The sequence below is a fragment of the Parus major genome, chromosome 17 (genome assembly GCF_001522545.3).
Source record: "Parus major isolate Abel chromosome 17, Parus_major1.1, whole genome shotgun sequence".
Taxonomy (NCBI): Eukaryota; Metazoa; Chordata; class Aves; order Passeriformes; family Paridae; genus Parus; species Parus major.
The window spans coordinates 10,238,027-10,265,760 of record NC_031785.1 but is presented as its reverse complement, the minus strand read 5'-3'; the positions used below and the strand labels follow the sequence as shown (position 1 = coordinate 10,265,760).

Sequence of the window (27,734 nt, the reverse complement as noted above, 5' to 3'; positions counted from 1 at the left end):
TGCCCAGACCCCCCAACATCCCACCCTGGGCATCCCTGGAGCTCTGGCAGCCTCGGGGCCGTGCCCATTCCCTGGGGAGCCTGGGCAGTGCCAGCAGCCTCTGGGGGAAGAACCTTGCCCTGCTCTGCAGCCGGAGCCTGGCCTGGCCCAGCTCCAGCCGTTCCCTGTCCCTGTCCCAGAGCAGAGAGCGGAGCTGCCCCTCGGGAGGAGCCGCAGCCCCCCGTGAGCTCTGCCCTCAGTATCGCATTCTCTAGGCTGAACCAAACCAGTACCCTCAGCCGCTTCTCCCCTGGCCCCTGCGGACCGTCCCCATGCCCGTGTCCATCCTGTGGACGCTCTGCCGGGCTCCCCGGAGCACGAAAGGCCCACAGCGCGCCGGTGCCCGCAGGCGCGGCCCGTACCAACGGCGGGGGAAACCGACATGGAGAACGCCCGCACCGCGCATGCTCGGCTCGGCTCAGCCGGCCAGGGCTATTGGCCAAGGAGCGTGACAGCGCCGCCGAACAAAGCGATCGGTGCCGGTACCGGGCGACCGGCAGGGCCGGCAGCCATCCCAGTGCGCATAGGCACGTGCCTCCGCCCCCAGGGTGGTGAGCGCGTCAGCCAATCGCATACAGAGGAAGCTGATTGGCAGGGCGCTGCGCCTATCAAACAGAGCTACGTCACAGCCGAGTGCAATTAACCCAATAATCCATGCGGGAACTTCGGCCCCGCCCGCTGGGCTTGCGCGGACCCCACCAATGAGCGGCCATTCTTCCTGACGGGCTTGCGCATTGTCCTATCAAGCGGGAGCCGCCAGGCCACGCCCCCCGGGGCGGGCACTGGGCGGGGCCCGAGGGCGGGCGCGGCCCGGGCGGGGTCGGAGCGATGGCGGAGAGCGACTGGGACACGGTCACGGTGCTGCGCAAGAAGGGCCCGAGCGCCGCTCAGGCCAAGTCCAAGCAGGTCAACGGGGAGAGTGGTGGGGGCCGGGAGCGGGGCCGGGCAGGCCGCGAGCCTGGGCTTAGCGGGGCTGAGGCCACCGCTCCGACTAGCGCCGCGCTCACCGCGCACCTTGGCTCTTTCCCCAGGCGATCTTGGCGGCCCAGCGGCGCGGGGAGGACGTGGAGACCTCCAAGAAGTGTGGGTATCCCGCGGGGGGGTCCGGTCCGGTCTGTGGGATGATAAGATGGGGAGCGGGGGCAGCAGCGGCGGCTGAGCTGACGATCCCGAGCTGGGCCGGAACGCGCAGCCCCGGGAACCGCCGGGATGACGCCCCTGGAGCTGCCCCTGCCCGCTTTCTGCAGAGATCTTGGAAGAGCTTTTATGATCACAAAACTTAAGCTCCCCGTTTTGGCAGCTTATTTTTCTTGAGAATTTGAATGGCTGCCGATCTTCTATGGCGCTGCTCTTTAAAAATTCCTTGTTTCCTCTCCGATTTAAATTGCCGGGTTCTCTCACTGTAGGGAGGCGATTCTGATGATTAGAAATTAATAGATGATCCTTGAAGAAGCTTAATCAGCTTTATTGGGGCATCGAATGTTTGAGACTAATGTGAGAGAAAGGATTCAAACTAGGGCTTAAATACTGTATCTTACATGAGAGAAAACAACGTGTTTTTGAAGCTCAGTCTTTCAGCAAAGCTAAGTACAGCTAGAATTTACTTATGAAAGATTTCAGAAAATTGTTTAAAAGCCAGTTACTTGTGCTGCCTCATCCCTGAGCAAGCACAATTCAGGTTCAAATACTGACCCCTCTGTGCTGCAGCACAAACATGTCTGCAGCAAAGTTTGAGCATTAAGACTTGCCCTGTCTGGAGTTCGTGTGTGAGGTAGGGAAAGGGAAGGGCTTTGCATGGGTAGGTGAGCACAGCACTATGAACAGGCCTAAGGTTATGTTCCCTGATGGGCAGGATTTGGGTGAGATCAATGTTGATGTTGGTATGTTGAAATCCTGACAGCTCCCTGGGATCCTGGGCAGCTGAGGACTTGGATAAAGTCCTTTGATACTTTTTGGCACAGCTCTGAGCCTTATTTTGTTTGTCCTTGGTTTTTTGTTTTTTTTTTTTTTTGTTCTTGCTTCAAATGGCAGGGGCAGCAGGCCAGAACAAACAACACTTCATTACAAAGAACACAGCCAAGCTTGACCGTGAAACAGAGGAGCTGCACCATGACAGAGTTTCCCTGGAGGTGGGCAAAGTGATCCAGCAGGGCCGGCAGAGCAAGGGCCTCACGCAGAAGGACCTGGCCACGGTGAGTGGAGCAGCTGCAGGTGAGGGTGGGCACCTCTCCTGTTCCCTGGTGGGCAGCTGCAGTGGGATGGTGTCATGGGCTGGAAGTTTGGGAAATGCAGCGTCTCTGGTGTCTGATGTCTTGGCAGCTTCAGTTGTCTGGGAAAACTTCTGAGGTTTGTCTGTGCAGCCCTTGAGCCCCAGGTTGGAGGCAGAGCTTGTCTGTGGCTGCTGAGCTGGTGGGAGGCTGCTCCCCACTTCCTCCCAGCAGCTCACACCAAGCCAAGAGGTTTGTACCATCTGGGCTTTCAGTGTTGGCAACTCCCTGCTGTATGAAGGAACAGCAATCCCTGGTGTGCCTGCTCCTCCTGAAAAGGAGGGAGGTCACCAGCACTGGGACACTGCAGGGAGATGGTGGAGTCAGCCTAGGAACAACACTGTTATCTGTCCTGGTGTAATGAGGGGCCATTCCTTATCTGTGTGAGTCCTGAGGGGCTGCTGCTGAGCCTTGGTGTGTTTAAGACTCATCCTCTCTTCTTAGAAAATCAATGAAAAACCACAAGTTATCGCTGACTACGAATCAGGACGAGCGATCCCCAATAACCAGGTCATGGGCAAGATCGAAAGAGCCATCGGTGAGTTAAGGGAGACTTCAGAAATACTGCCAGTGTTTGGAAGGGTAGTTTGGGGGAAGATATTTGCCTTTTTCCTGTGAGGAACATTGCTGGCTGGAGTTTATCATGGGTGTGGTGCCATTAAGTCATGTTCTGATAAAACCTGGATCTGCTGACTGAACCAGAACTGGGAGCTCTTCATCTTTGTCGGCACCTTCATGCCTGTGGCTGTGCCCTGGGGACCATCCCTGTGTACTTGCCCCCAAAAGCTGTGAGATGCTGTGACCCATGGAAGCCTGATTGCACTTGTGGAAGGATTTAGTGTTGGTTTTACTCTCCTGGGCTGGTTCAGATCCCATCTGATCAGTTTTTGTTTGAAGTTGGTCTAGAAACTAAAGTAGGATTCTCTTGAACTCTTGTTTCCCTGCTCTCTTTCTGGATGTTTTCTTCCTTAAGGCTGAATTTGGTGGAAATATAAGTTATTGGTGAATGATTGAATGCTGATGGTGGTGGTCTCCTTTGTCTTATTCCAGGCCTCAAACTGCGTGGAAAGGACATTGGAAAACCATTGGAGACCGGCCCCAAAGGGAAATGACAACAAAGCCTCGAAATCAGTTTGCTCAGACTGATCTGGTTCTCCTCAACCACTCTGCATATTGCCAAGCTGAACAAGAGGGTTTTAGACTTGCTTTGGGGGGAAATCTGCTGAATCTGTATCTGCTGTAAAAAGGCAACCTTAAAGAAGCAATTTTCCTGATGTTTGTTTTTCCTTGCTCCTTTTCAGAGATTGAGGATCTAAACCCCAAGAAAAAACCCAAACCCTGCCTCTGATTTGCCAGAAAACATGTGCGTTGTGGTGTTAGCAACATCTGATGTTAAGGCACTTAGGGTGGTGTGAAATGTGATGATTTAATGAAACAATTTGGGGGATGGGTGAGATATATTATATATAAATAATCTGGGAGAGTTGGGGCTTGATCAGAAATGATGACTCAGTCACTGTATCTCAATGAGTTGGTTTGTTCTTTCCAGCCTGTTTTAAGGAGATCTGTAATAAAGTTTGATACCCTTCAGTTGCCCAGAGGAGCTGCTGCATGTGACCAGCTGGTAGTAAATGTTGTGGCTGGGTGTGACTGGAACTGCACCACCTCTTCCTTCTGGGATTGTAATTAAAGGGACAGCTGGGGTGCCTGGGCTGAGGGCCAGCACTGTCACAGCCTTCCTGGCTGTGTCACCTCTCCCTGTGTCGGGGATGGTTCAGCTTGGCCAGCAGCCGGGGCATGGGACCAGTGCTGTGGAGGTGAGGGGAGGCTGTGGGGAGCTGGAGAGCCAGGTGGGTGCAGAGACATCAGGTGAAGCCTGAGCCTTCCTTGCCCTTCCCCAGCTCTCAGCTCTATTGGGCCCTCATTTCTGCAAGCAGGACAGGGCTGTGGGGATGGTGCTTGGCCTGACTGAGGCATCACCGGAGGGGGACACAGCTGGGTGAGGGAGACAAGCTCTGGTCACAGTCTGGGAAAGTAGGATGTCCCTCCAGCTGGATGTGGGGGCTGGGGGTAGCAGGATACTGGTGGGCTCCTCATGCAGGGGCTGAACTGGTCTGTGTGTGGGGCTGGGTTTGGAGTTCACAGCATTCAGGTGTGAAAGCTGGGGGTGAGGGAGGGGTCCTGGGCTCAGATGTAGTGGGTGCAGGGTTGGGGTCCAGGCTCTGAGCCCAGCCTGCACCTCAGGAACATTTTTGGGTTTTCCAGTGATGTTTATAAAGTGCATTCACAAAGTGTGTGGGCAGCAGGTGGGCACCAGAGTTGGGAGCTGCCTGTTGCCCTTAGGGGTGCTGTGTGGTGCCCCCTTCTGCTCCCTGCTCTCCCTCCCACCACTCACCCTCCCCAAAACCAGCAGAGCCATTGAGCTTCTTCCCTGTGGGGTCTCTGTGCCCTTGGAGCTCTTGTTCTTTGTCCTGGGCATGGGAAGTGGCTCACACCCTCTGCAGCACGCACTGCTCTTCCCAGCTCTGGGGGCCAGCACCCCACACTTCACCCCCACTTCCCCAGGCCAGACCCCTGTTTGGATGAGGACAGCCACTGTGAGAACTCCCACTCCTGCCCCCTGCCAAAGCACGGGCACATTGCTGTGTCTTGGGAGCAGAAAGTTCATGTTACAAACAACAAAAACGCTTTTCCCGAGCACTTGGAGGTAGTGATGCCAGGGGTGTGTCCCTGGGTGGGGCCCGCTCCCCGGTGCCGGGGGCAGAGAGCAGGCAGCTGATGGAGCGTGGGTTCCTGTCGAGGGGTGGTCTGCCCGGGGGAGCAGGCAATGCCTGCTGCTGGCTGCTAATTTCAAGACTCATCCTCCTCTCTTGGAGATATAATAACCTTGTCCTGAAAAGCAAGGTGAGTGGGAATTGGTGACAAATGTGGGCTGTCTGCTGTGAAACACCAGGATTTCTTCCAGGCTGCAGCGAGGACAATCTGTGTGCCAGCCTCCTGTGACCCTGGCAGAGGCACCAAACCCCCCGTGCACCCAAGGGGCTCCACGATTGTTGTTGGAGTCCATGCTGGGGCTGGTGGCTCTGCTGCGGATCTCATGGCACCAGATCTGCCCAAGGACCCTGCAGCTTAAGCAACCTTGCACTAATTTGAGTGCTGGCTGAGTGAGGATGAGCTGGGTTTGCCAGATCCCCTTCCCACAAGACTCTGGGGTGGGAGCACACTCAGCTCTTTTGGGAGCAGCTGCCTGGTGGCAGCAGCACTTTTAGGTCAGTCCTTGTTTGTCAACAAGCAGATAAGAGGCAGAGCCCTTTGCGCCTCCCTGTCGCGTTGGCAGAATGTGGGATCAGGGAGAATCTGCTGGCATTTGCTGAGCTTTTAGGAAAATGCTGTTTTGGCACAGCTGGGGTAATCAGGGAAGTCCTTCACCCTGTCCTTACATCTCGGAAGGTGATGTTGTCGAAGCCCTGGGGCCTGGTGCTCTCTGTCGGTGTCTTGCTCGCCAGCTCTCGCTGTTTCAGCCAGTACCAGCCCCCAAGAGCCACAAGTGCCACGATGACGAGGGCTAGGAGCAGACTGAGCACCATCTCTGTCACAAAACTGCCGGGGGGTTTCTCTGCAGGGGGAGGAAATGCTGTCAGGCTCGACCCACTGCCCAGAGAGCTGCCTCCAGCCTCAGCCCAGCACGCTGGGCAGCTCTGGGTTGACCTGTCAGAGCCAGAACTGCCCCCCCACCCCTGCACCTTCCACTGGACTCTCTGGGCTGGAATGGCAGCCCACCCTGGCGCTGTACACGATGTCATCCAGTGCCACTGTCCCCTCCATCGGCCACCTCCATGTGGTGATCTCAAAGCTGATCTGTGGGGGAAGGTGGGATCTGGGGGGCTGATGCACCCCCGGAGACACCCTGCACCCCAGGGTGGCCCCACTTACCTGGAACTCACTGGGGCTCTGCACCGGCACCGCGGCGCCCTGCCAGCCCCGGCTGCGGTGCCCTGCCACGCTCCACACCGTGCGCTGCCCCGCGGCGCCCCGCAGCGTCACCCGCAGCTCCCCGCTGCCTGCAAGGAGGGGACACAGGCATCTTGGGGTCACAGCTGCCCCGAGCCCACAAGAGCCACCCTCTACAGGGATGGCAGCAGCCAGAGGGAATGGGCCATCGCCACTGCCCAGCTGGAGCTGAAGCTGAGTGTCCGTGGTCTACAGGTGGGGATGACTGAGACCCCCACTCCCATAAGTGAGACCCAGGGACAGCACCTCCTCCCCGGCCCTGCAGTGCTCACAAAGGTGCTCTGGGATGTCCATGTGGTACCAGAAGCGCAGGCAGGAATCGGTGGCCACGGGCAGAGGTGGGCTCTCCAGCAGGGCACTGGTGCCCCCAGCACCCAGCACGCTGGTGTCGAAGTGCATGTAGTGACCTGGGCAGGCAGGGACAGAGTGCAGGGTGTCACTCAGTTCTGCACCCATTTGTCCCACCCTGCTTGTCCCACTCTTCCCCAAAATGCCCAGAGTGATGCCCGGAGAATGGCACAAACCAGCCCTGCACCTCACTGCCCTTGGGGCTGAGCTGCCCCTCCCAGGCGAAAAGGGGACAGGGATGCTGTGGAGCCAGGCCTCACAGGCTGTATTGGACTGACTCCATCCATCCCCAGCTCCTCTTCCTCACTCTGGCCATGCCAGGGTGCCGAGGCAGGGATGGGTGTTTCCTACCATTCCTTGTGCCCAGGGTGTGATCCTGCTCAGGGCCAGGGTACTTGGCCAGGGGGATCCCATTCTTCCAGCCCCAGGCAAAGCTGTGCAAGCGGGGGTTGGAGGGGCTGCTCCAGCCACAAGTGTCCTGCTCGAAGTCACAGGATGCTGAGAGGAAAGCAGGGCTGTGAGACACCCAGTGCTGAGAGACATCACCTGGCTGGAGATGGGGCACCTGGGTGGTACACACTTCCCCCAGCTTTGGGCCAGGCCAGGCGCAGGGCAGGAACAGGTCTGTCCCCATCCCCGTGGCTTACATGCCCCCACAGGATGTCCCATCCTCCCCCTCTGATCCACAGTGCCCCTGTGGGCTGGGGTCTCACCTAGTTCAGGGCAGGCTCCATCCGACACATGCAGGTCATCCAGTGCAATGTATCCGTGGTCACCCCCAGCTCCCACTGCCTCAAACACCACCTGGGCAGGGTGACATGCTGAGGCTGGCAGCCTCCAAACACCCCTCATCACCTCACGCTGCCCCCAGCACCCTGCCTTGTCTCACCTGCCAGTCGCCATCGGGCTGGACAGTGATGTGGCCGCGGTGCCAGTTGTCCCCTTCCATGGTGCTAATGCTCAGAACCTTCCTCCTCGCCCTGCTCTGCTCCACATACACCCCGAGGGAGCCTGCCCAGGGCACCCAACATGGAGGAGGGAGACAGGTTTGTGCCACATGGGGCCCCCACCCACCTGGAGGTGCCCCCAGGGGTCTCACCTGGGTTCCCAGTGCTCAGCTGGTACCAGAAGGCCAGGCACTGGGCAGACATGGAGGGCTGGTAGGGCTGGGAGGTGAGGGTAGCCACATGCCCTGCGGGCAGGAAGACTCTGCCCATGTTCACCACCATGTAATGGCCTGGAGGAGAGATGCCTCTGTGCTGTGTCCCCTGCCCAGCCCTGCTGGGGAGCACCAGGGGACAACTGGGGCTGGGTTTTCCCCCCAGGTCAAGGAGTCTCCCCAGACTGGGAATCTTCCCAGGATTAGGGAGCCCTGGGGCTGGGAGACTGCATTTGGGGAGCTCCAGGGTTGGGAAGCCACGTGCAGTATTGCCTTCTGCTCATCCTAGGGAGGGCAGGGCAGGCATGACACAGGGAGAGCAGGCAGGGCTGGTGTGGGGTGCAGGCAGGACACTCAGAGCAGGCAGGGGGGACACTCAGTGCAGCAGGGGAGCAACAGAGCTGCCACAGCCCCGTACCTGTGGCAGTGCCGGTGGTGTGGTCAGCCACAGGGCCAGCGGTGGTGCCAGTGCTGTTGCTCTGTCGCTGCCAGGTGCCCTCTCCACTGGCTGCCAGCCCACAGCCCTCGGCCTCGAAGGAGCAGGAGAGCTCGGCCCCACAGGGTCCCGCTGTCTGTGCGATGTCATCCAGCCCCACGTCCCCCAGGAAACCATCATGCAGCACCTCGAAAGCCACCTGCCCCCAGGCAGCGGTGTCAGACACGCTGTGCCTTGCTGGTCCCAGGGACATGGGGGGCCTGGTCCTCACCTGGTACCGCTGCTGGCCCGTGGCAGGCAGTGTTGCCCATGCCCGGTGCCAGATGCTGCCCTGGGTTCCTCGGCGGGTCCACAGCACCACCTCCTCCCCTCCCTCTGGCCACAGCTTAAGGTTCAGGGTACCTGGGCAGAGGGGGGTGTAGGGGCAGCCATCCCACAGCCCTTGAGGACCCCACTGACCTCAGAGTGGAGCTGGCTGGGAGGATGCCATGGGGCACACACCAATTTGTGGGCCAGCCAGGCGGTACCAGAAGGAGAGACAGCGTGGGACAGTGGCTGGCTCCTGGCGGGAGGTGAGGAGCTGGGCCCGCTGCCCATGGCTCCATGGCACAGAGGGGTCCACGGACAAGAAGTAGCCTGAATGTTTGGGACAGCCAGGATGGAGGGATCATGATGTGAGTGTTCCACGTCACCCACAGCCCAGATCTGGGGTGCTCCCAGCTGCCCTAGGTGAGCTTACTCTGTAGGCATGGGGCTGCTGGGAGTGCACAGGGCATGCCATGGCCATGGGGATTGAAGGCCATGGGATGCCCTGGGCTCCTGGGTTCCCCCAAAGAGCAACCAGCCCCTTACCTGAGCCAGTGGTGTGGTCAGAGCCCTGTCCCTGCCCCATGCTGTGGACCCATTTGAAGTCACTGGACAGATCCTGGTACCAGCCACACATGCCCCTCTCAAAGTTGCAGGACAGCTCTGGCCAGAGAGAGGTGACAGTGTGGAGGTGGAAAGGGGTAAGGCATCACAAAAGCAAATGGGTCCCCCAAACACCCCTTTTCCCCTGCTTCCCTGCCCCACTCCCCAGTTTTACCCTACACAGGGGTCCAAAGCCAAGGCAGGATATGTGCTTGGCCCTGGCTCTTGGCCTTCTGCACCGTGGTCCTGTTCTTGGACAGAGTGGCAGCCACCAGGCAGCCCCCATGGAAAGGGTCTGGGGTTACCCTCCTGCCACACGCCCCTGGCCGTACCTGCAGCTGTGGGTGACACCACATCGAGGTAGCATTGCTCGAATGTCACGTTGTCAACACTGACACTCGCTGAGCTCTGGAGATCCACCAGTGCCAGCAGCTCCACCTGGGGGCAGCAGCCATGAGCCCAGGGTGCCTGGCAGCACTGGCACTTGCCACTGAAAGCCCCCCAGGCTGGTCCCTGAGCATCCAGAACACCTGGAAGGGCCGGCTTCTCTCTCCCAGTGGAACACGGACATGACCCCCAGTTGTGCTGCCACGACCTTGTGCCTGCCAGGCCAGCTGGGTGGTGCCAGTGGTGTGATCTGTGACACTGATGGCGAGGAAGCCTGGAACAAGAGGCGGTACAGAGGCTGTGGGTACCCAAAACCCCTGGCCACCCTGTGGGAGCCCTCCATGGCACCAGCCCGTGGTCACAGGGTGCAGGGACACAGACAGGGACACGGACACCCCAGCTCCAGGATGATGTGATGGGCGAAGCAGGGTTGGCAGAGGCAGCAAAGGCAGGTCTATGGGTATGGGAGGTCTGGGGGCAGGAAGCAGGCAGGGCACTCTGGGGGTGGGCAGAAGTTACCTTGGGGGTCACTGTGGATGTGGTAGCTCATCTCCACGGTGCAGGCAGGGCCAGAGGGGCCCAGCGGAGGCGATCGTGCCTTCGCAGGACCCACCATCTGTCCTTCTCCTGTCTGGAGGGCCAGGAAAGTCCCTGGGCACAGAAACACTCTGAGAGGTGAGGTCTGGGGTCTCACATCACTGGTAGCACCCCCAGCCTAGCATCCTGCCTGCCCATCATCCCCATTGTGCTGTGGCACCCACTGCGGGGCCCTGCTCTGGGGGCTCCCGTGGTGCTGAACACTGAAGAGCATTGTCTGGGTGGTGAGAACAGCCTCACCTGTGAGGAAGATGTCAGATTCAGGGACCTTCTGCAGACCCCAGCGCAGCCGCCCCACGCTGACGTCATGCCAGCCTCCAGTCCCTGACTCGAAAGTTGTTGTCCCTGCAAAGTCAAAGAATTCCAGAATCCCAGACTGGTTTGGGTTGGAAGGACCTTGAAGTTCATCTCATTCCATTCCTCTGCCATGGGCAGGGACACCTTCCACTATCCCAGGGTACTCCAAACCCTGTCCAGCCAGCCTTGGGCACTTCCAGGGATCCAGGGGCAGCCACAGCTGCTCTGGGCAACCCAAAACTCCAGGCTCGGTCTTCCCAGGCCACTGTTCTCCCAGGACACTCATGTGCCGAGGGTGTCTGGTCCCCTGCACTGGTGTGGGTGCCTGCCTTGGCTCTCACCACAGTGCTTCTCGTCGGAGCCATCAGCGCACGTGGCAGCGAAGTCGCAGGCCAGCTCTGCAGCAATGCAGTCCCCATTGTCACAGGCCACCTCATCTGCTGCGCAGGGGCTGCCATCTGCCTGGCGTGGCAGCATGACCACAGGCTTCTCTGATGGTGAAACACCCCAGGATGGAGAGCAGTGGTGAAAGGGCCCAGCAACAGCATCAATGTCAGCCCTTCAACCCACTGTCCCCAAGCATCTCCCTGGCTCTCCATTTCCCCTAACCCATCCCATCCCATCCCAGTTCCCACCAGCTGAAGGGGACCCAGGGCCTAGTAAGAGCTGCTTGTGTGACACATTGTGACACAGAGAGTGTCACGGCCACAGGATAAAGATGCCAGCACCCCAGGGCAAATGTTTGCTGTGCTGCATCCAGGATGGTCCCTGTGATGAGCAGAGGGACAGGCAGACCATGTTGGGGGTCCTTTAGGCACAGTGCCATGGGCACAAGACACCTGGGACAGCTGCCCACTGGAGCAGGGTGAGGGACACTGCCCACCAGCTCACCCTGCTCCTTCACACAGCCCTGAGACAGGATCAGGTCATCGATGGCCACGGTCCCCCCACGGCCGGCCACCCCCTCAATCAGCACCTGCAGGGAAGCACCACATCAGCAACATCAGCCAGGGGTCCTGCACAATATGAGGGGGATTAGGGTGACACCAGGGAGCCATGGGATGGGGGGAGCCAGAACCTGTCACAGACTGACACATGTTCTCCCCAGGAAGGGACTCAGTGGGAGCAGGGCGATGCTGTGGCTGACAGGGGAACACTGTGGGCTGGTATGGCCACGGTGGGCTTGGGGGTGGTGCTGTCCCTGTACACAGCCATGGTCCCCAAGCCTGGGGTCACCCCAGCTCCCCCCAGCACAGCACCAGCCCACCTTGAAGGGATCTGTCATGTTAAAGTCCACTCTCTCCCGGACCCAGCAGCTGCCCAGGTCTCCTGTCCTTTCCCTCATCAGATGCTTGGTAGAGTTGGTCACGTAGAAGATGCTGAGGTTGCTGGTGGCTGAGCCATGGAGGTGGCAGTACAGCACGAGCTGGGGATGGGGAGGAGGATGAACCCAGATGGCACAGAGCCCCCCGCATCCCACAGAGGGGCTGTAAGATGCCCCAGAGCTCCCAATGGGCGTCAGAGATGTCACCTAACCACCCTCAGAAACCTGATGCCCATCCTCAGCGAGGGCCAACCACAGCCCCAGCCCTACATGAGGGTCCCCAGAGCTGGGAACCCCATCTCCCATCACCACTATGCCCACATAAGTTGAGACATGAGGTCCCAGCTGTGACTCACAGAACAGGAGCTGGTGGCTTGGAAAGTGGGGCTGCTGAGCTGAGCTGTGCCACCACCCCGTGCAGTGAGGCCGCTGCCCACATGGAGGAAAAAACCTGCAGGAGATGAGTGGAGCCAGGCAGATGTGTGGGCGCAGGACACCGCTGTCCTGGCACAGCCTTGAGCAGAGCCCAGGCATGTGTCACCTCAGGGCACATCCACGTGCAGTGGGGCTCTGCTGGTGCCCACCACGTACCAGCCCTGCTGTTGTTGCTGTGGTCCCGAGTGGGAATGCCATAGGAGGTGCCCAGGTTCAGGCTCGTGTTCCTGCCCCACGCTGGTGACCCGGCTGCTGCCTCCCAGCCACAGAGATCGCGGTCAAAGGAGCAGCGGGTGAAGTTCTCTGCGAGAAAGGACAGCAGTGACCCAGAGACCGGGGTCGCAGCCCTCTCTTGGGCAGGTTGGTCCCTGCAATGGGGCTGGGCTGACGCCACCCCTCTGCAAACCCTCAGGGTCATTTTGCCCTCTGACGTGGGGCAGAACTGCCGGCCCAGAGCTCAGCTTTGCCCCACCAAGGCAGACCCTCAGCCCATCCGCAGGACTCACTGCACTGCGCCGCGCCCTCGTCCGAGCCGTCCCCGCAGTCGTCGGTGCCGTCGCAGAAGCGGCGCTGTGGCAGGCAGGAGCCGCGGGGGCAGCGGCTCTCCTGAGCCCCGCACAGCTGCTGCCCGACCCCTGCCGCGGGGGGACACACGTCAGACAGCGGCTGGTCCCACAGGGACATGGCGAGCGCTCCCACATCGCTCCCTGGGGTGGCTCAAGGAACGGGTTTTCACTGCCCACCTCATGCTCTGGCCAGGGCACAGTGCCCCAAGACACAGCGAGCAATGGGAGAGTTCCCCCGGGCTTTGCACCCCACCCAGTTCCCCCAAGATCCCAGTTCACGTCCCAGCAGATGTGGGACTCACCTGGTAAGCCACAGTTCCTGAACATGATGTCATCGAGTGCCACCTCTGCCCCGCAGGTGGGTGGTTGTGTCAGGGAGAAGATGAGCTGTGGTGGGAGGATGGGGATGGCATCAGCTGGGTCTCAGAACATCACCCAGCTCCTCTGGTCCCAGCCTGGCTACCAACGCTGTCTCACCTGGAACCGCTCCGTGATCCGGCCGGGGTAGGCAAGCAGCTGGTGCCAGCCCTCACTGCAGTGCCTGGGGCTCTGCCACAGCCCCACCACCTCGTCCTTGTGTGCCACAGCCAGGCGCAGCACCGGCTGCTCTGTCTGGTTCTGCCCTGAGGGAAGCCCCAAAAGTGCCCTTGGTATGGGGCATCCCGGGGTGCCCAAAGGAACAAATGGAGCCTCAGCAGCCCTGGGGGCCGGAGCTGGGACCCCCAGGTCCCACCAGCTCTGTGTGTGGAGCGTGGAAGAGGCAAACAGGATGGAAAGGACTCATCTCAAGGCACTGATGGCTCGGTCCCTGTCACAGGGGCAGATGGCCCCATCCCTCCCCACTGCCCCCCCCATCCTCACTGCCTGGTAGCTGATGCTGCCTGTGCCCACCTTGGGTGTGCTCACAGCTCCCTGAGAGGTGATACCAGGCTCTGATCTCACATGTGGCAGCTGCTTCCTGCATCTCTGGTGACCTGAGCCAGGCTGTGGCCGTGGTCTTTGCTGGGGGGGACATGGTCATCAAGAACCAACCTGGGGAGGGCAGAAAGCAGAGCGGGGGCTGCAGCCCCATGGGGTGGCACCAGAGCTGTGCCAGCACTACTCCTGCCCCTCCATGTGTCTGCTCTGTCCCCTGCACCTACAAGGATGGACAATTTGCTCCCCCAAGTCCAGGGCACCCATAGCCCAGTGGAGTGGTGCTGTGGGTGCCCAGAGGCCGCTCACCAAGCAGCTCCCACTTACCCAGGTCAGTGCCCATGGTGTGGTCTGAATGAGGCCCCACACCCCACATGGCCAGGCTGGCCCGGCCTCGCACCCATCCATATGTCGAGGTGCCCACGTCCTGCCAGCCACAGTCACTGTCCTCAAAGTCACAGGTGAAGGGGGTGCCCAGCACTGCTGAGCCCCGTAAGTACCCTGAGGGTAGGCAGATGGAGGGGGTCAAGGCAGGTTTGAGGCCACCCTGGGGACCTGTGCCCACCCCAGGGAACTGCACCCACCCTGGGGGGCTGCACCTACCCGGGGACCTGTGGATCCCGGGCACACAGCCGGGGATCCTGCACCCACCTGACAGACTCACCTGCACCCAGGCGACTGGTGTTCACCCTGGACACCTGCACAAGGGACCTGCCCCTAACCCCATGATCTGCACCCACCTTGGTGCACCCATCCTGGGCACCCACAACACCCCCCAGCACACAGCCTGCTCTCACCCCGGGAGCAGGGCCTGAGGGTGGGTCTGGGGGCCTGGGGAGTCTGGGCACCCACCACACTGGTTCTCATCCGAGCAGTCACTGCAGTCACAGACAAAGTTGCAGAGCTGCTCAGCCACGCTGTTGCAGCTGTTGAGGACAACGGACCCACTGGGGAGGACGGCTGTGGCTATGGGAGAGACAATAGGGCTGAACACCCTGCAAGGAACCAAGCAGGGTGCACAGCAGGTGAAGGATGGCATGCGTGACCTGCATGTGACATTTGCCTGGGGATCTCGGTTTGGGACCCTGCCGGGGCAGGTACTGAGCTCCCAGTGGCATCTTCCCCTGGACAACCTGTCACAGCACCCTACATCCCTCACACTGCCACCTCCCACCGTCACCCTCGGGGTGCCAGAGCCTGTTGGGGCACTGACTCTGCTACATCGCACCCGTGCTTCGAGTCCCAGCCCCCTTTTGGGAAGAAACAGGAAAATCCGGGCATTTTCTGGCCCACGCTGAACAAAAGCCATTGGTGGTCCCCAGCCCGGTGCTGGGGGCTCCAGCACCCGCTCGCCCTGGGAACCCTGGGCTGACTTCACCAGCAGAAGCCAGTGGGCTGTACCTGCCCTGGCCCCCAGTGCTGGGGCAAACTGCTGGGGAGCAGCAGAGCAGAGCAGCCAGCACGAGGCCCCCTTCCCTCCAGAGACACAAACCCCCCGTCCCTGTCGGCAGAGCTCACCCAGCAGCAGCAGGAGGGCCAGCATCGCCTGCCTGCCTGCAGCCATCCCGGCCACCGCGACGGTAAAACGGAGCTGCGAGAGGCCACACCGTCAGCCCCGGGCTGGAATGTGCTCCCCAGGACCTGCCTGCCTTGGACTTCAGCCCCGCTGTTATCGCTTTCCTGGCCGGGCAGTGGGTTTATGGCGAGGCTGGGACAGCGCAGTGCAATCCTGTCAGCAGCACCACCGGCACCACAACAGGGGCTGGTGCCCCACGGAGACCTTTGACTTTTCCCTGCTCAACAGCTCTTTTTCAGCTCGCTTTCCACCCAGAACAAGACGCTGGCTGCAACTCTGACTGGGACGGGGCACAGCCCACTGGAATGTGCCAGCTTGGTGAGGGATGAGGACACTTCCTGCTGAGCCAGGGATGCTGCCAGCCCTGTGGGGAGAGCTGGCACCTCTGGTAGGGACTTCAGGGCTCTGCCAGTCCCTGTGCATGAAGAGGGAGAGACTTTGGGTGCAGGTTTGGCCGTGGGCTGCACTCTGGCCAGAGAGAACAGCTGAGCTGGGAGTCAGAAATATCTCCAGTATTCCATCTTACCCTGCCCCCTGGCAGTGGGAAGCTATTCCCTTTTGTCTTGCCCTAAGCTCTTGTCCAACGTCCCTCTCCAGCTCTCCCAGAGCCCCTTTAGGCACTGGAAGGGGCTCTAAGGTCTCCCTGGAGCCTGGGGATCCCAAGATGCCATCGGGAGGAACCAGTCCTCACCCTGCCTGCTCTGCTCCAGCTGGCAGGAGCATCTCGGCACCCAGCTCAGGACTTCCAAGGGGCGAAGGGACACAGCTCCAGGGCCACAACCAGGTCATTCCTGGGCAGAACATTCCCAGCAGAGTCCCAGAAAGGGCTGATGAGCCTGAAAGTACAGCTTGGCAGCTAGAGCCCCACAGATCACTATCAGTGTTGCTTGGTGATGGCAACCACTAACCCCACTGGTTTCCTCAGCTGGGCAAGGGAAGCAGGGACTGCTACACCACAGGACCCCTCTCACTTCTGCTGCCACAGCCCCCTGAGAGGGGCCCCATTGAGCAGATCCTCCCATTGAGCTGATGGCCCTGGAAGGCAGATTGCAGTGGGATTGCATCAGGGCCAGTAAAACACAGGCTGAGCTCCTTCTCCCAGCGCCAGCCAGGCCCAGTGGGGACCAGCAGCCCCACATCCCCCAGCCCAGGCATGCTGAAGAGCAGGAGCCCTGCCCAAGCACCTCACAGCACCAAGCTGGCCACAGGCCAGTGCCACGGCCTCCTGGGTGCCATGGGCAGAGCCTCTCTCACAGATCTGACCCCTCCCCTTTGCACTGGAGATGCTGGTGGCCCCAGTATGAGACGTGGGCATACTGGAGCAGATCGAGCCAGGGGCAGTGATGATGATTACAGGACAGTACAGAATGGAAGGCACAATGGCAGGTCACCCCATCCTACCCCTCTACTCCACAAGAGTACTACTACACATCCTTGAGGATGTGTTCAGATATTTTTTGAGTATCTCCACAGACAGAGATTCTCTGCTGATGATGATGGGACTGGACTTCCCACAAGGAGAGGCTCAGCTGGACGTGCCCAGCTTGGAGAAGGTATAAGGAGATGTCACCCAGGTAAGCCCTGGCAGGAGGGCACAGGGACACAGGCACAGGCTGAGCTTCTGCAGGCTGAGCTGATCCTGCATGGCTCTGGGTGCACAGGAAGCAGCCCACATCCCTGAAGGCATAAGGAGGAGGCCTTATGGACAGGCAGGAGCTTGGAGCACACAGGGTCAGTCAGACAATGAAATGGGGCTGGAACTGATAGGAAGTTCCCCAGCCCCACATGGGACAGCAACTGAACCAACCCAGCCTGCACATCTCCCTGGAGCTCTCCAGCCACTGAAGCCTCCAGCAGCTTTTCCCAGTCCCCCCCATCACTTCTTACTGGAAACACAAGCAAGGGAGAATTCCTGGGAAATTCTGAGGGACAGGAGCTGGTCCCGAGGGATGAAGTCAGGGAGGATGCTCTTCCTCCAGGTGTGGAATGAGCATGTGCTTCCCAACCATGTTTCCAGGCAGTTCAGTTCCCTCCCTGCAGGAGATGGGGCTGGTCTTCCCCCAGGTCTACCCTACCTTTCCCTTCCCCAGGTGTGGACATTGCTTTCCTCTCTCCCTTCTCAGCCCTTTCCAAAGCAAATCCTGATACACCTCTTGCTGTTCCCACCCCAGACTGTACCTGCTCCCATGCCAGGCCCCCCTCAAGGGGCAGAAAACCTGGGGGGTCCCTTCCACTTTCAACAGGCAGAGCTGGGAAGGAGCAGCCGAGCCGTGAGCATGGCCACCAGAGCAGCTGTGCTCCCCCAACGACTTTAATTCTCACAGATACACGTGGGTTGAGCCCCTGGCACCTGGAGGCTGGGACAGAGCAACCACTGGCTTCACCAGCTTTGCCACTCCAGGGAGGTGGGAGCACCCAGCATGGGGACAGTCCGGTGATGGTGGAGAATGGGCGAGTTCAATGTAGAGGAAAATCAGGAGAGCCTGGAGCACCATCAAGCGTGGGGAGCCTGCTGCCACCGCCCTGGTGCTGTGTCCAGCTGTGCCAGCTCTGGGCTGGCATCACAGACAAAGGAGTCAGTACCCTTCATCCGCCCAGGTGATCTCGTAGTCGGGATACTCGGCCTTCAGCTTCTCTGTGGTCACAGCGTGGTCAGCTCGTCCAAAGCCCTGCACAGGAAAGAGGGTTCCCAAGGAGCACTGGTGGGTGACCACTTGCAGGGAAGCCTGCCAAGTCCCCAAGGTAGCTCTGGCAGACCCCAGCAGCAGAGAGGAGGCAGAGCCTGTGCCAATCCCACTGTGGCAGCCCTGGCTGACTGCAGCTGAGGCTGGCGTAGCACCCAGGCAAGGGGACAGTGCCACCCTGAAGCTGGGAAGATTGCGTGCACTGTGGCCTGGGGACCACCCCCCTGCCCTGGTCCCAGCTGGGCTCTGCACTCAGCACCCAGCACAGCCCTGGGCTGGGGTCAGCATCCAGGGACCCATCACACCAGTGATGTCCCTGAGGGTGCCTCCAGTTACCCTTTCAAGGCCCCTACAACACCTGACACTCCTGCAGGAACACCCTCAGGACACAAAAAATGGGGACACGGTTCTTGTGCAGCCCAATTCCCTCTGGCAGTACCCAGAGGGGGGCACAGCCACTGCGGGACGCCCCGGGGGCTCTGTGTGTGTGGCAGCCCCAAAGGCAGGTGCTGGGGGGGTTCACGGGGTGACCCCGCTCTGGCCAAGCAGCGCTCACCCGAAAAGGCTCTGCCGAGTCTCCCCTCCCTGCAGCGCTCGGGGGAGCACCCAGGAGCCGCCCTGCTCCCCCCTTCCACCCCCGAGGGGATGCGGTGCCGACTCGGCCGCCCTCAGGGGGACCCACACGGCCAAAGGAGATGCCGCGGCCATGCACGGGCTCCCCCCGGTTTCCGCTTACCACCGAGTAGCCGTAGACGTGGATCTTCCTCTCCTGAGGGCGGTGGGAGAGGCGGCCGCCGCCCAGGCACTCGCAGCTCAGCCCGTGCCGCGCCAGCTCCTCCGCGGTGCGCTCCAACAAGTCGGCTGCAGGGAGGGAGCGGGGGGAACGCGGGGACCCCCCCGCCTCAGCCGCCGGCCCGAGACGGGCCAGACCCCCGGCAAGGCCCCGCCCGCCCCCGGGGCCCGCGGCCGCTTCCCTCGGCACCCCGGGCCACAGCCGAGCCCCGCCCCGCACTGCCGACGCTCCTCACCGTGGTACTCGGCCCAGCCGTGGCCTCGCACGACATCCTTGGCGGGCGCGCCGGCCCCGCTCACCCGCACCAGCACGTACTTGAAAACGCCATCGCCATCGATCTGCACGTCCGGCACCCGCGACAGCGCCTCGGCCGCCATCGCTGCCGCCCGCGCCGTGCCCCGCCCCCTCCGCCCAGCGTCCAACCAGCGCCCGGCTCCGGAGACAGGCCCCGCCCCCTCCGCCCAGCGTCCAACCAGCGCCCGGCTCCGGAGACAGGCCCCGCCCCCTCCGCCCAACGTCCAACCAGCGCCCGGCTCCGGAGCCAGGCCCCGCCCACAGGCGGCGCGGGGTCCCGCCGGGCAGCGGCTCTGGGGATGGAGGCCGGTCCCGGTCCCGGTCCCCGTCCCGGTCCCGGCAGTGGCATCGGCGGCGGGAAGCGGGGCCGGGAAGGGCGGCACGGGCGCCTCGGGTGGCCACGGCCCCGGCTCTGCCTCCTCTTCCCTGATCCCCGCCACGGTCACCCCTCACTGGCGATTACCCCCGACCCCGGTCAGACACCCCCCCCCCGCCCGCCCCCCGCAGATCCCTCACCGCGGCCGCTTCCCCCCCTCCCCCGGCAGCGTCCCGGGATCCCCAACCCTGCCCCGCTCTGTGCCCAGAGCTCGCGTGGGCTCCCAGGGCCCCCCCAGCACCCGGCCCTCCCGCAGTAACACGCCCAGGACACACAGACACGGTGGGGACACGGTCCTGCTGCAGCCCGGCACGGCCGCTGCGGGACCCCCGGCGCTGAGGGGGCCCTGGGGCAGGCCCGGGGGACTCTGGGTGTGTCCCGGCCCGGTGGGCAGGGGCTGGGGGGATGCGGAGCGTCCCCGCTCTGGCCGAGCGCCGCTCACCCGAGAGGGCTGTGCAAGGGCTCGCCAGACTCTGGGCTCCAGGGCAAAACCTCGGGCCGTGCTCCCGTCACCCCCCGGTCTCCCCGGCACTGCCGGCCGCCCGCAGCCCCCTCCCCTTGGTGTAAAAGCCTGGGGGGTTCTGACAGGACAGCACGTATCTACAGAGGGGGTGCCCCCCGCCCTGCGTTCACATGATGTCGTCCAGGAGGTTGGGGCTGGCCACCCAGTCGAGGGTGCGAGGCTCGGAGGCCGCCATAATCATGCACATGAACTGTTTGCCCGTCCTCTTGTCGATGGGGTAAATGGTGGTGGGGGTGAAGCGCTTGTTGCTTTCCACGAAGTCGCAGAGCTGCTCGTAGACAGCGGGGAACTCGTGCCGCAGGAAGACGCCGCGGATGCGCAGCTCCCGCTGGATGTTGATGAAGCAAACCTCCCGTGCCTTCCGACCTTCCTCCCCCTCCTTGTCGATGTCCGCCGTGCCGGGCGGTGGCGTCAGGATCAACGTTTCCATGTCCCGCTCCTTCTTCAAGATCTTCTTCTCGGGGCTGGAGGAGGCTAAGGCCACCTTGGCATATTTCCTGACCGTCGGCACCTGCATCTTGGGTGACGGCCTCTCTGGCACTTTCTGAGTGACGGCCACGGTTACATTCAGCAGGAAACATTCGTTGGGGTCGTACTGGTTGCCTGTCTCCCGCAGCTCCTGGGCATACTCCCCCAGGTTGTCCGAGTAGCTGTCCAGCTCCCGCAGGGACAGATACGTGGGGGACATCAGCAGGCTCTCCAGCCCAAACTGGAGAAAGTTCTCGGCTGACCCCGAATTGGGGAAGCCTAGGAAGAGGACGCCACGGCCGCGGGAGAGGTATCCCACCTTGGCGATGCGCGAGAAAGCCTTGTGCACCTCGGTGTTTTCGCGGCAGAACTGCAGGACGTGGCGGCAGACGCTGCCCACCCGCCCGTAGACACAGCTGGCCTTGTGCGTGTCCCAGTCCTCGCGCCGGCAGTGCCGGGAGCAGTAGTAGGTGTAGCAGCTGTGGCACGATTTGAAATAGAGGCAGGCGTTGAACATGGTCTCCGTGCGCCGGCACTTGGCGTTGGAGCACATCATCATGTCGTCCTCCTCAGCGCTCAGGTCGGGCGAGCAGTTCTCCGGTGACTTTTCGAAGGGGCCGGTGGCCGGCGGGGCGGGTGGGCGGCACGGGGTGGCGGCGTGGGAGCTGGGGCCCGGCTGCTCCTTTGTGGGTCGGGGTCCCTCGGGTACGCTGTGAGGGACCCGCCTGCCCTCGCCCCGCCGGGGGGGGCCTGAGGCGCTACTGTTCAGCAGCTGCTTGAGCTGCTCCGCGAGGCTGTCCCTGTCCCCGGCGCGGTGGCCCGGTGCCGGCTTGTAGTCAATGACAAGGTCGGTGATGAGCTCGTCCAGCTGCTCCAGGCTGCGCTGGCGCCCCGAGCCACTCTCCCGGGGGCTGGGCTGAGGGGCGCAGGGCACAGCGTAGGGCCCGCGCTCCCGGCCCGTGTCCAGCATGTCCCAGCTGGCCGAGCGCCGCTCGCTCCGGCCCGGCCCGTCGGTGCGGATGTCGTTGTCGGTGATGGTGATCTCCGGCGTGACGTACCAGGAGTGGCCTGGGGGCCCGCGGCTGCCGTCGGCGTGCACCCTCTCGAGGATAGAGCTCTCAGAGAGGGACAGGGCCGCGTAGCGCTTGGGCGAGCTCGACAGGTTGATCACCACAGGTTGCCGGCGCTCCTCGGGGGATAAGGCACGGTGCTGTTCGTGGGTGAGCAGGTTCTCGTAGCTGCGCCCACGCTGCAGGGCCTCCTCCCTGCGCGCCGCTGGCGCCAGGATGTTATCCCAGGATTTGGAGTAGTGCTGGGTCTCCCGGCCCAGCCGTGGTGGAGTCATGCCGTAGCTGGCGTGCCAGGAGGAGAACATGGCCTCGCGGCCGGCCGGCTGCGGGGTGAAGCGTGACAATTGCAGGCTCTGGTAGGGCAGCGTGGCCCGCTCGGGGCAGTACCAGTCCCCGAAGTGCAGGGCCTGAGCGCTGCGGGGCGGGGGACACGTCCGCGACATCACCTCCCGCTCCCGGTACTTCCCGTAGTCCTCGGCATAGAACAGCCGGGCGGCGGAGCCGAGGGCCGGGTATGTACGAGCGTCCTCGGCATAGAGGGTCTTGACAGGGGTCCCACGCGGGGCGTAGTAGCGGGGCTCATCCCCATAGAAGGTGCGGGCAGGTGCCTCCTGCACCGGGTAACTCCGCGCCTCCTCCACGTACAACGTCCGGGGCGGCATCGTGTGGACAGCAGCCTTGGCCGGCTCCTCGGTGTAGAAGGGCTGGGGCACGGCGTGGCGGCTGGGGTAGGGGTAGCTGGCATAGCCAGAGCTGCGCAGGGGCACGGCAGGGCTGGGGCACCGCGCTGACTCCTCTGCGTAGAAAAACTTGGCTGGGACGCCGGGTGCCGAAAAGGTCATGCAGCCCCTGTCGGGGTACTCCCTGAATTCCCGAGAGGCTGGCACGGGCACCGTCTGGTACGCCAGCGCCCGGGGGTCTGCCTCATAGTACTCCCCGGGGTAGGGCAGCAGCGGGGGGTCCCCGCTGTAGGAGTCGCTCGGGGTGGGCGTGCGGGACGCGGACGCCTGCCGGCTCCCTGGCACGGTCAGGCTGCGGGCGGCCCCAGAGGTGCGGGGCCAGCGCGGCGGCTCCGGGCGGCTCGGGGCTGCCCGCAGGCTCCGCGCCGTGTGCACCAGCACTGCCTCGTCCGGCTTGATGTCCACTCGGCACTTGACGTGGGGGCTGGCGCCCACCTTGGCCCCCGGCCCTTCCTCGTAGCAATTGCTGCCCAGGCAGAGCGGGGAGATGCGGCTGACGCTGCTCCGCTGCGGCTGCAGCTTGATGGGGTGAACCTCGTTGGCCAGCGCCCGCAGCGGCATCGGGCCCTCGCGGCGCGGCGAGGGATCGGTGTGGGAGGGCTCCCGTGCCACCCGCAGCACCTCCCGGCCGCGCCGGGCTGGCGGCGGTGATGCCGCCACGGTGATGGGCACCGGGGTCAGCGTGGACTTCACCCGCGGGGCGCTCTTGGAGCGGGCTCGGCGCTTGGGCTCGCTCCGCGGCGCGGGGACTCTGCCGCTGTAGGGGTCCGGCTTCGGCGGCGCCTGCCTGCCCGGTGGCCCCGGCGTGGGCTCGGGCATGCCGGGGCGCGGGCAGGCGCGCTCCATGGCCGGGGGGGTGCCCAGCTCTTCCAGCGACTCGATGAAGTCGAAACTTCTGCAATGGCGCTTGTTGAAGGGCTGCTCGCGAGACAGGGAGGAGGACATGGAGGCGTCACATTGTGCCAGAGGCTGACAGACAACGGAATCCCCGGGGGCTGCTGTCGCCACCTTGATGTCTTGGTACACTGTGGACACCAGGATGTCAGGTGGGTCTGTTCGTGTCATCTTAAAAGCGACTCTTCTCCCACCAGTTCCCTGTCACACGGCCTCAGAGGACGGTAGCCCACCCTGCAAGAGAACACATGTGGTGCCTCAATCCTGGAGTGACCTTGTATCAATCCCCAGCTCAAAGCTCCTGGCTCAGAACTGGGGGTTGGCCATCTCTTCAGAAATGAAGGTTTGGGGGTATCCCAGCCTCCACTGCTGCTGTTGATTGTCAGCTGGAGGAAGAAACTGGAAGAAGTCTACAGATCCGGGGTGCAAAGCACGGAGCAGCTGGCAGGACACCCGTGGGGGCAGCCAGGGAACTCTGCATAGCAGCTCAGCACAGTGAGAGGAGAACACAGAGTACTGTGCCCTCCTCCTGGGCCGCAGGACACGGGGACTGTCTTGCAGAATCACATGAATTGGCAGGCCTGAGCACGGCTGTGGGGGTTCAACACCAGAGTTTTCCACGGGGAATGTGTGCTCAGCCCTGGTGAGAACCGTCAGTGGTGAGGGGTCTCTGGGACTGTGTGTACCCATGTCCCAGCACCAGCGCTGTAGGGGGGAACAGGGCCCAGGGACAGGCACGGTGAGGACCCACCATGGTGGCTGGGAAGCCTCACAGTCTGGGGCTCTGCAGAAGGCAGGAGCCACAACCCCTCCCTGCAGTGGCTGCACCCACTGTGACCCACAAACACCCCTGTGGGGTGGTCACAGTGCGGGCTATGCAGAGTTGCATCACTCCCTGGCTCTTTCAGACCAGGGAAGACCCGAGGGGTGGCAGAGGGGTGCTGTGGTGGGTGCCCAAATACACGTCAGAAGTGATTCCTGCATCACCTCCCTGTGCCAGAGGAGGTGTGCTGGCTCAGTACCCACTGGCTTTGTCGTCTTCTGTGTCCTATGGCTGTGATACGTCCCCTGGGCAGGAGAGCAAGTGTGGCAAGTGGCTTCAGCTGCTGTGGGACATGGGATCTGACACCCACTGCATGCCAACACCAAGAACACCAGTGCTCTGGGACAACGCTGTTGGGTGGCCAGGGTGGGCAGAGTCCCCAGCCACAGCATGACACAGCTGTGTGACAAAGAGGACACCAGCACAAGATTCCCACAGTGCATGGTAGGGACAGAAGGGAAGAAGTCTGCCTGCAGGGCTAAGTGGATTGTAGAACTGACCTTTCCCACCAGCCCTTTGAGAGCTGCCATGGGTTGCTGCCAGCACTGGGGGATGTGCACCTTCTCTGCCCACAGTGAGGGTGTGTGTGCCCTGCAGGCTGCCACCTCACCACATTCTCTGAGCACTGGGTGTTGTGGCCACCAAGGGTCTGGGTGTGCTGGTTGATGCTGGCTGCTCTGTGTTGTGCTAAAGGTGGGTGGGCACCTGGCTTTAAAGAGCAGCAGAGGACCACAGGGAAGATGTTTCTTGGAGAAAAGGAATTGACTTTTTATTATTATTAAATAAAAATATTTATTATTAAAAGGAATTGACTGAATGTATAGCAAGAAGCGTTGACTATGCGGAGAGGGGGAGGGGGCTTGGATTCCTCCTCAAAGGGGGCTTTGGGTTCCTCAAAGCTGGGGGGGGTGCAGATGCCAGAGCTGAAGTGACTCCAGTGGGCTTGGGGCGTCTGTCCGTGTGATGGGCTGGGGAGAGCAAGATGCCATGAGAAAGGAGATGGGGGTCCCAGTGCCTCCCTGCAGAGCTGGGAGGGCAGGTTTGCCTCCAAGGAGGCAGCCCATTATTGGCTCTGCTGTATTACAGTAGGTGGGAGCTGGGCTGGATCTGCAGAGCAGCACCCCACACCACAGTGATGGTGACAGTGGTGCTGGGAAGCCCATTCCTGTGGTGTCAGGGTGGCTGGTAGGCAGGGAACTGTAGCCCAGGGTCCTACCTGGTCCAGCAGCAGCAGTGAGGGGGTGGGTGGGCTGAGGTGGACGAGAGGCCTGTGGCAGCTCCATCCCAGCACTGCAAAACAAAAAAGCAGGTGAGACTCCTGAGACACCCCCAGTGTGGTGGAGGTGCGGCTTCCGGGGCCATGGATGCCTTGTGAGCACATGGAACACCCCAAGAGACCCCTGCAGCCACAGCCCCGCTGAACCAAAAGGAACTGTCACCCAGCGAGGCCACTGTGCACATCCCTGTGCACTGGGGATGTGGGCGCTGCATCCCATGGGCACCAGTGTCTTCCACCCACCCAGCAGCACCCACCACCGGTGGAGCTGTGGGGTTGCCATGGTTTCTCAAAATTATTCCTCCTCTGTGAGGACAGCGTGGGTGCAGGGGGAGGCTGCTTGGGGAGCTGGGGCTCTGTGGCACCTCACGAAGCTGCAGGAACTCTCTGCCTATTGAGTGGGGAAGAGCCGGGATGGCCCCACAGTGCTGCCAGTGCCATTATGCTCACATTATGCTATACCAGCCTCTGCCACCGACTGCATCCCCTCTGCTCTCCAACCTCCCGGTTGGTGAGCACCCTTTCATTGGCCACGTTGGCAGGCAGCAGCCTCCCTACCCGGGGTGCCCACACGATGTCACCCCGCGGATGTGACACCTGCCGGCAGCGCCTGCAGAGCAGCCGGTGCCCACGGAATGGACGGGAGCCGCCACCCGTGGGGTGCTGCCCTGGCTCCCGTCACAGCCACGCGCTGCTGCCACCGTGAGCACCGGGCTCCGGCTGGGCCGGGGGCGACCCCGCTGCCAGAGGGGCCCACGGAGGATTGGGGAACTGATTCGCTGCCTGCATGTACCACGTGTGGGCTGTGCGGGGACCCCCCACCACCGCACCCCACACTGCCCGCAGTGCCCTGCATGCCCCATAACCACTTTGGGCACCGCCTGCACGCTGCCTTGTGCTGTGCCCAGAGCTGCCCGTACACACGGCCCTGCCCGTGCTGCCCCCAGCACTGCCCGGGCACTTCCCATCGCTGCCTGTCCGTCCCTACACACGGCAAGGGCTGCTCTTGGTGCCCTGCCCCGTGCACCCTGCCCGCACATTGCTCACCCTGCCGGGCACTGCCAGGGCACTGCTGCCCATGCTGCCTGCTCGCTGCCCACGCACGTCCCGCTGAGCAGGCAGTGAGCTGCAGTGGGTTCGGTGCCTGCACATGCAGAGATCTGAGCACGCTGCACTCCCTCCAGCACACACTGCACTGCACCAGGCCCCACTGCCCGAACGGTCCCGCGGGCACGGCCAGCAGCACCGGAGCTGCCCCCAGCACTGCCCCGAGCGCTACCCGGAGCGCAGCAGCGGCCTCGGGACACGCAGCCAAGGACAGCACCTTGCTGCAAACGCTGTGCTCGAGCAGATGATGCTGGAGGTCCCAGCAGCGGCTGCCGTGGGGGCAGTGTCTGTTCTCGCCGAGCCCTGGCACAGCCAGCCCTGCTGCGCACGGGCCTGCACCGTGTGTGTGCCAGGGGGACAGCGACGGCCGCTGCCGCCTGCGCGCTTCCCGCAGCGGGAGCTGCCAGCCGCCACGGTCTGTGCCCCCCGCCCCTGCTTCGGATCCGGGGCAAACAGACACCCGTGGCACCCCCAGGATACCCACACGGTGCCCTATGCCCCTGGCTCCCACCCTGCACATCAGACAGCCCCGCCACACATCCTCTGCTCCCCAGCCCCGTGTCTCAGCCTCTCTGCCCCTGGCACTGCCACATCGCCCCCAATTCCTGTCCCAAGCCCGTCAGGCACAGACGGCTGCCAAATCCCAACCCAGCCTTTGCCCCCGGAGGGGTCATCCTGCCAGGGGGAGCAGCACCTTCGGCCCAGGAGGGTATCCCCGGTGCTGGCGTCCAGACTGGGGTGAGCAGCAGGAGGGTGAAGGGGACGCCCTGACCCCTCTAGTCCCTGAGTCTGAGGGACACCCGCAAACGGGGAAGGCCGGGGGGCAGAGGATCCAGGGGCGCCCCGGGTGGGCGAGTTGTGGGGCCGAGACTGGGTGGACGGTGCATGGGGCGGCCCCCGGGGCGGGGGCGGGTCTGTCCCGGGCTCTGCCGCAGACGCTGGGGCGGTGGCCCCGGCCACCCCCACCCCGCTGCGTACCGGCACCGGGCGGCACCGGGCGGCACCGGGCCCGCTGGGCCGCGGAGTGCGCTGAGCTGGGCACCGGGGGGAGGGGGGAAATGGCCCGGCCCGAGCACTGCGGCGGGATGGGACGGAGATGAGGATGGGGTTGGGGCTGGGGTAGGGGTGAGATGGGGATGGGTATAGGGATGGGATGGGGATAGGGCACACGGGAGTATGGAGAACCCAGATATACCGGTGCAATGGGGTGGGATGACTCGGCTCCGGAGCATGGGATGGGAATGGCCCCGGAGGAATGGAGGGAGCACAGCTAGATGGGAACGGGGATATGAGGCACAGGACGATGGTGTGGGGAGCCTGGGGGCTGGGATGCCCCGGGAGGATCTCCGGGGGATAGGATGGGGATGTGGAACACGGCGGGGGGCAAAGGGGGATGATGAGATGTAATGCGATGCGAGGC

The 27,734-nt window shown here is 62.6% G+C and overlaps 4 protein-coding genes across 5 annotated transcripts in view; 1 reads left to right on the top strand and 3 right to left on the bottom strand.

Annotated features, from left to right (window-relative positions):
- Positions 1 to 808: 808 nt before the first annotated feature.
- On the top strand, positions 809 to 3,907 carry EDF1 (endothelial differentiation related factor 1). Of its 2 annotated transcripts, XM_015645011.2 has the most exons (5): positions 810 to 945; positions 1,071 to 1,122; positions 2,071 to 2,231; positions 2,751 to 2,844; positions 3,357 to 3,907. In XM_015645011.2, the coding sequence occupies exons 1-5, from the start codon at positions 868 to 870 to the stop codon at positions 3,416 to 3,418; spliced, it is 447 nt and encodes a 148-aa protein (XP_015500497.1). In that variant the 5' UTR covers positions 810 to 867; the 3' UTR covers positions 3,419 to 3,907. The 2 variants fall into 2 exon arrangements, with proteins under 2 accessions (XP_033374289.1, XP_015500497.1); XM_033518398.1 differs by lacking the exon at positions 2,751 to 2,844 and having other exon boundaries at positions 809 to 945.
- Positions 3,670 to 15,254, bottom strand: MAMDC4 (MAM domain containing 4). The gene is made up of 29 exons (XM_033518543.1): positions 15,209 to 15,254; positions 14,543 to 14,656; positions 14,018 to 14,377; positions 13,667 to 13,807; positions 13,253 to 13,398; positions 13,078 to 13,162; positions 12,716 to 12,844; positions 12,366 to 12,512; positions 12,131 to 12,225; positions 11,718 to 11,876; positions 11,342 to 11,426; positions 10,792 to 10,941; positions 10,394 to 10,498; positions 10,076 to 10,207; positions 9,700 to 9,830; positions 9,502 to 9,607; positions 9,113 to 9,229; positions 8,762 to 8,896; positions 8,532 to 8,662; positions 8,243 to 8,459; positions 7,765 to 7,902; positions 7,555 to 7,676; positions 7,379 to 7,469; positions 7,017 to 7,163; positions 6,590 to 6,724; positions 6,240 to 6,367; positions 6,050 to 6,164; positions 5,747 to 5,922; positions 3,670 to 5,198 (listed from the first exon to the last, which is right to left on the bottom strand). The coding sequence occupies exons 1-29, from the start codon at positions 15,252 to 15,254 to the stop codon at positions 5,157 to 5,159; spliced, it is 3,825 nt and encodes a 1,274-aa protein (XP_033374434.1). The 3' UTR covers positions 3,670 to 5,156.
- A 2,287-nt stretch (positions 15,255 to 17,541) lies between these two features.
- PHPT1 (phosphohistidine phosphatase 1) lies at positions 17,542 to 19,162 on the bottom strand. Its single transcript, XM_015645012.3, has 3 exons — positions 18,979 to 19,162; positions 18,687 to 18,811; positions 17,542 to 17,935 (listed from the first exon to the last, which is right to left on the bottom strand). Exons 1-3 carry the CDS (start codon positions 19,118 to 19,120, stop codon positions 17,843 to 17,845), a joined length of 360 nt encoding a protein of 119 aa, XP_015500498.1. The 5' UTR covers positions 19,121 to 19,162; the 3' UTR covers positions 17,542 to 17,842.
- A 411-nt stretch (positions 19,163 to 19,573) lies between these two features.
- Positions 19,574 to 27,734, bottom strand: part of AJM1 (apical junction component 1 homolog) — a 14,326-nt gene continuing 6,165 nt past the window's right edge. Inside the window, exons 2-3 of the mRNA XM_015644487.2 lie at positions 25,148 to 25,221; positions 19,574 to 23,342 (exon numbers count right to left, since the gene is read on the bottom strand). Of these exons, the coding sequence (XP_015499973.1) occupies positions 20,043 to 23,279 (3,237 nt within the window). The 5' untranslated portion in view covers positions 23,280 to 23,342; positions 25,148 to 25,221 and the 3' untranslated portion in view covers positions 19,574 to 20,042. The remainder of the gene's footprint in view (positions 23,343 to 25,147; positions 25,222 to 27,734) is intronic.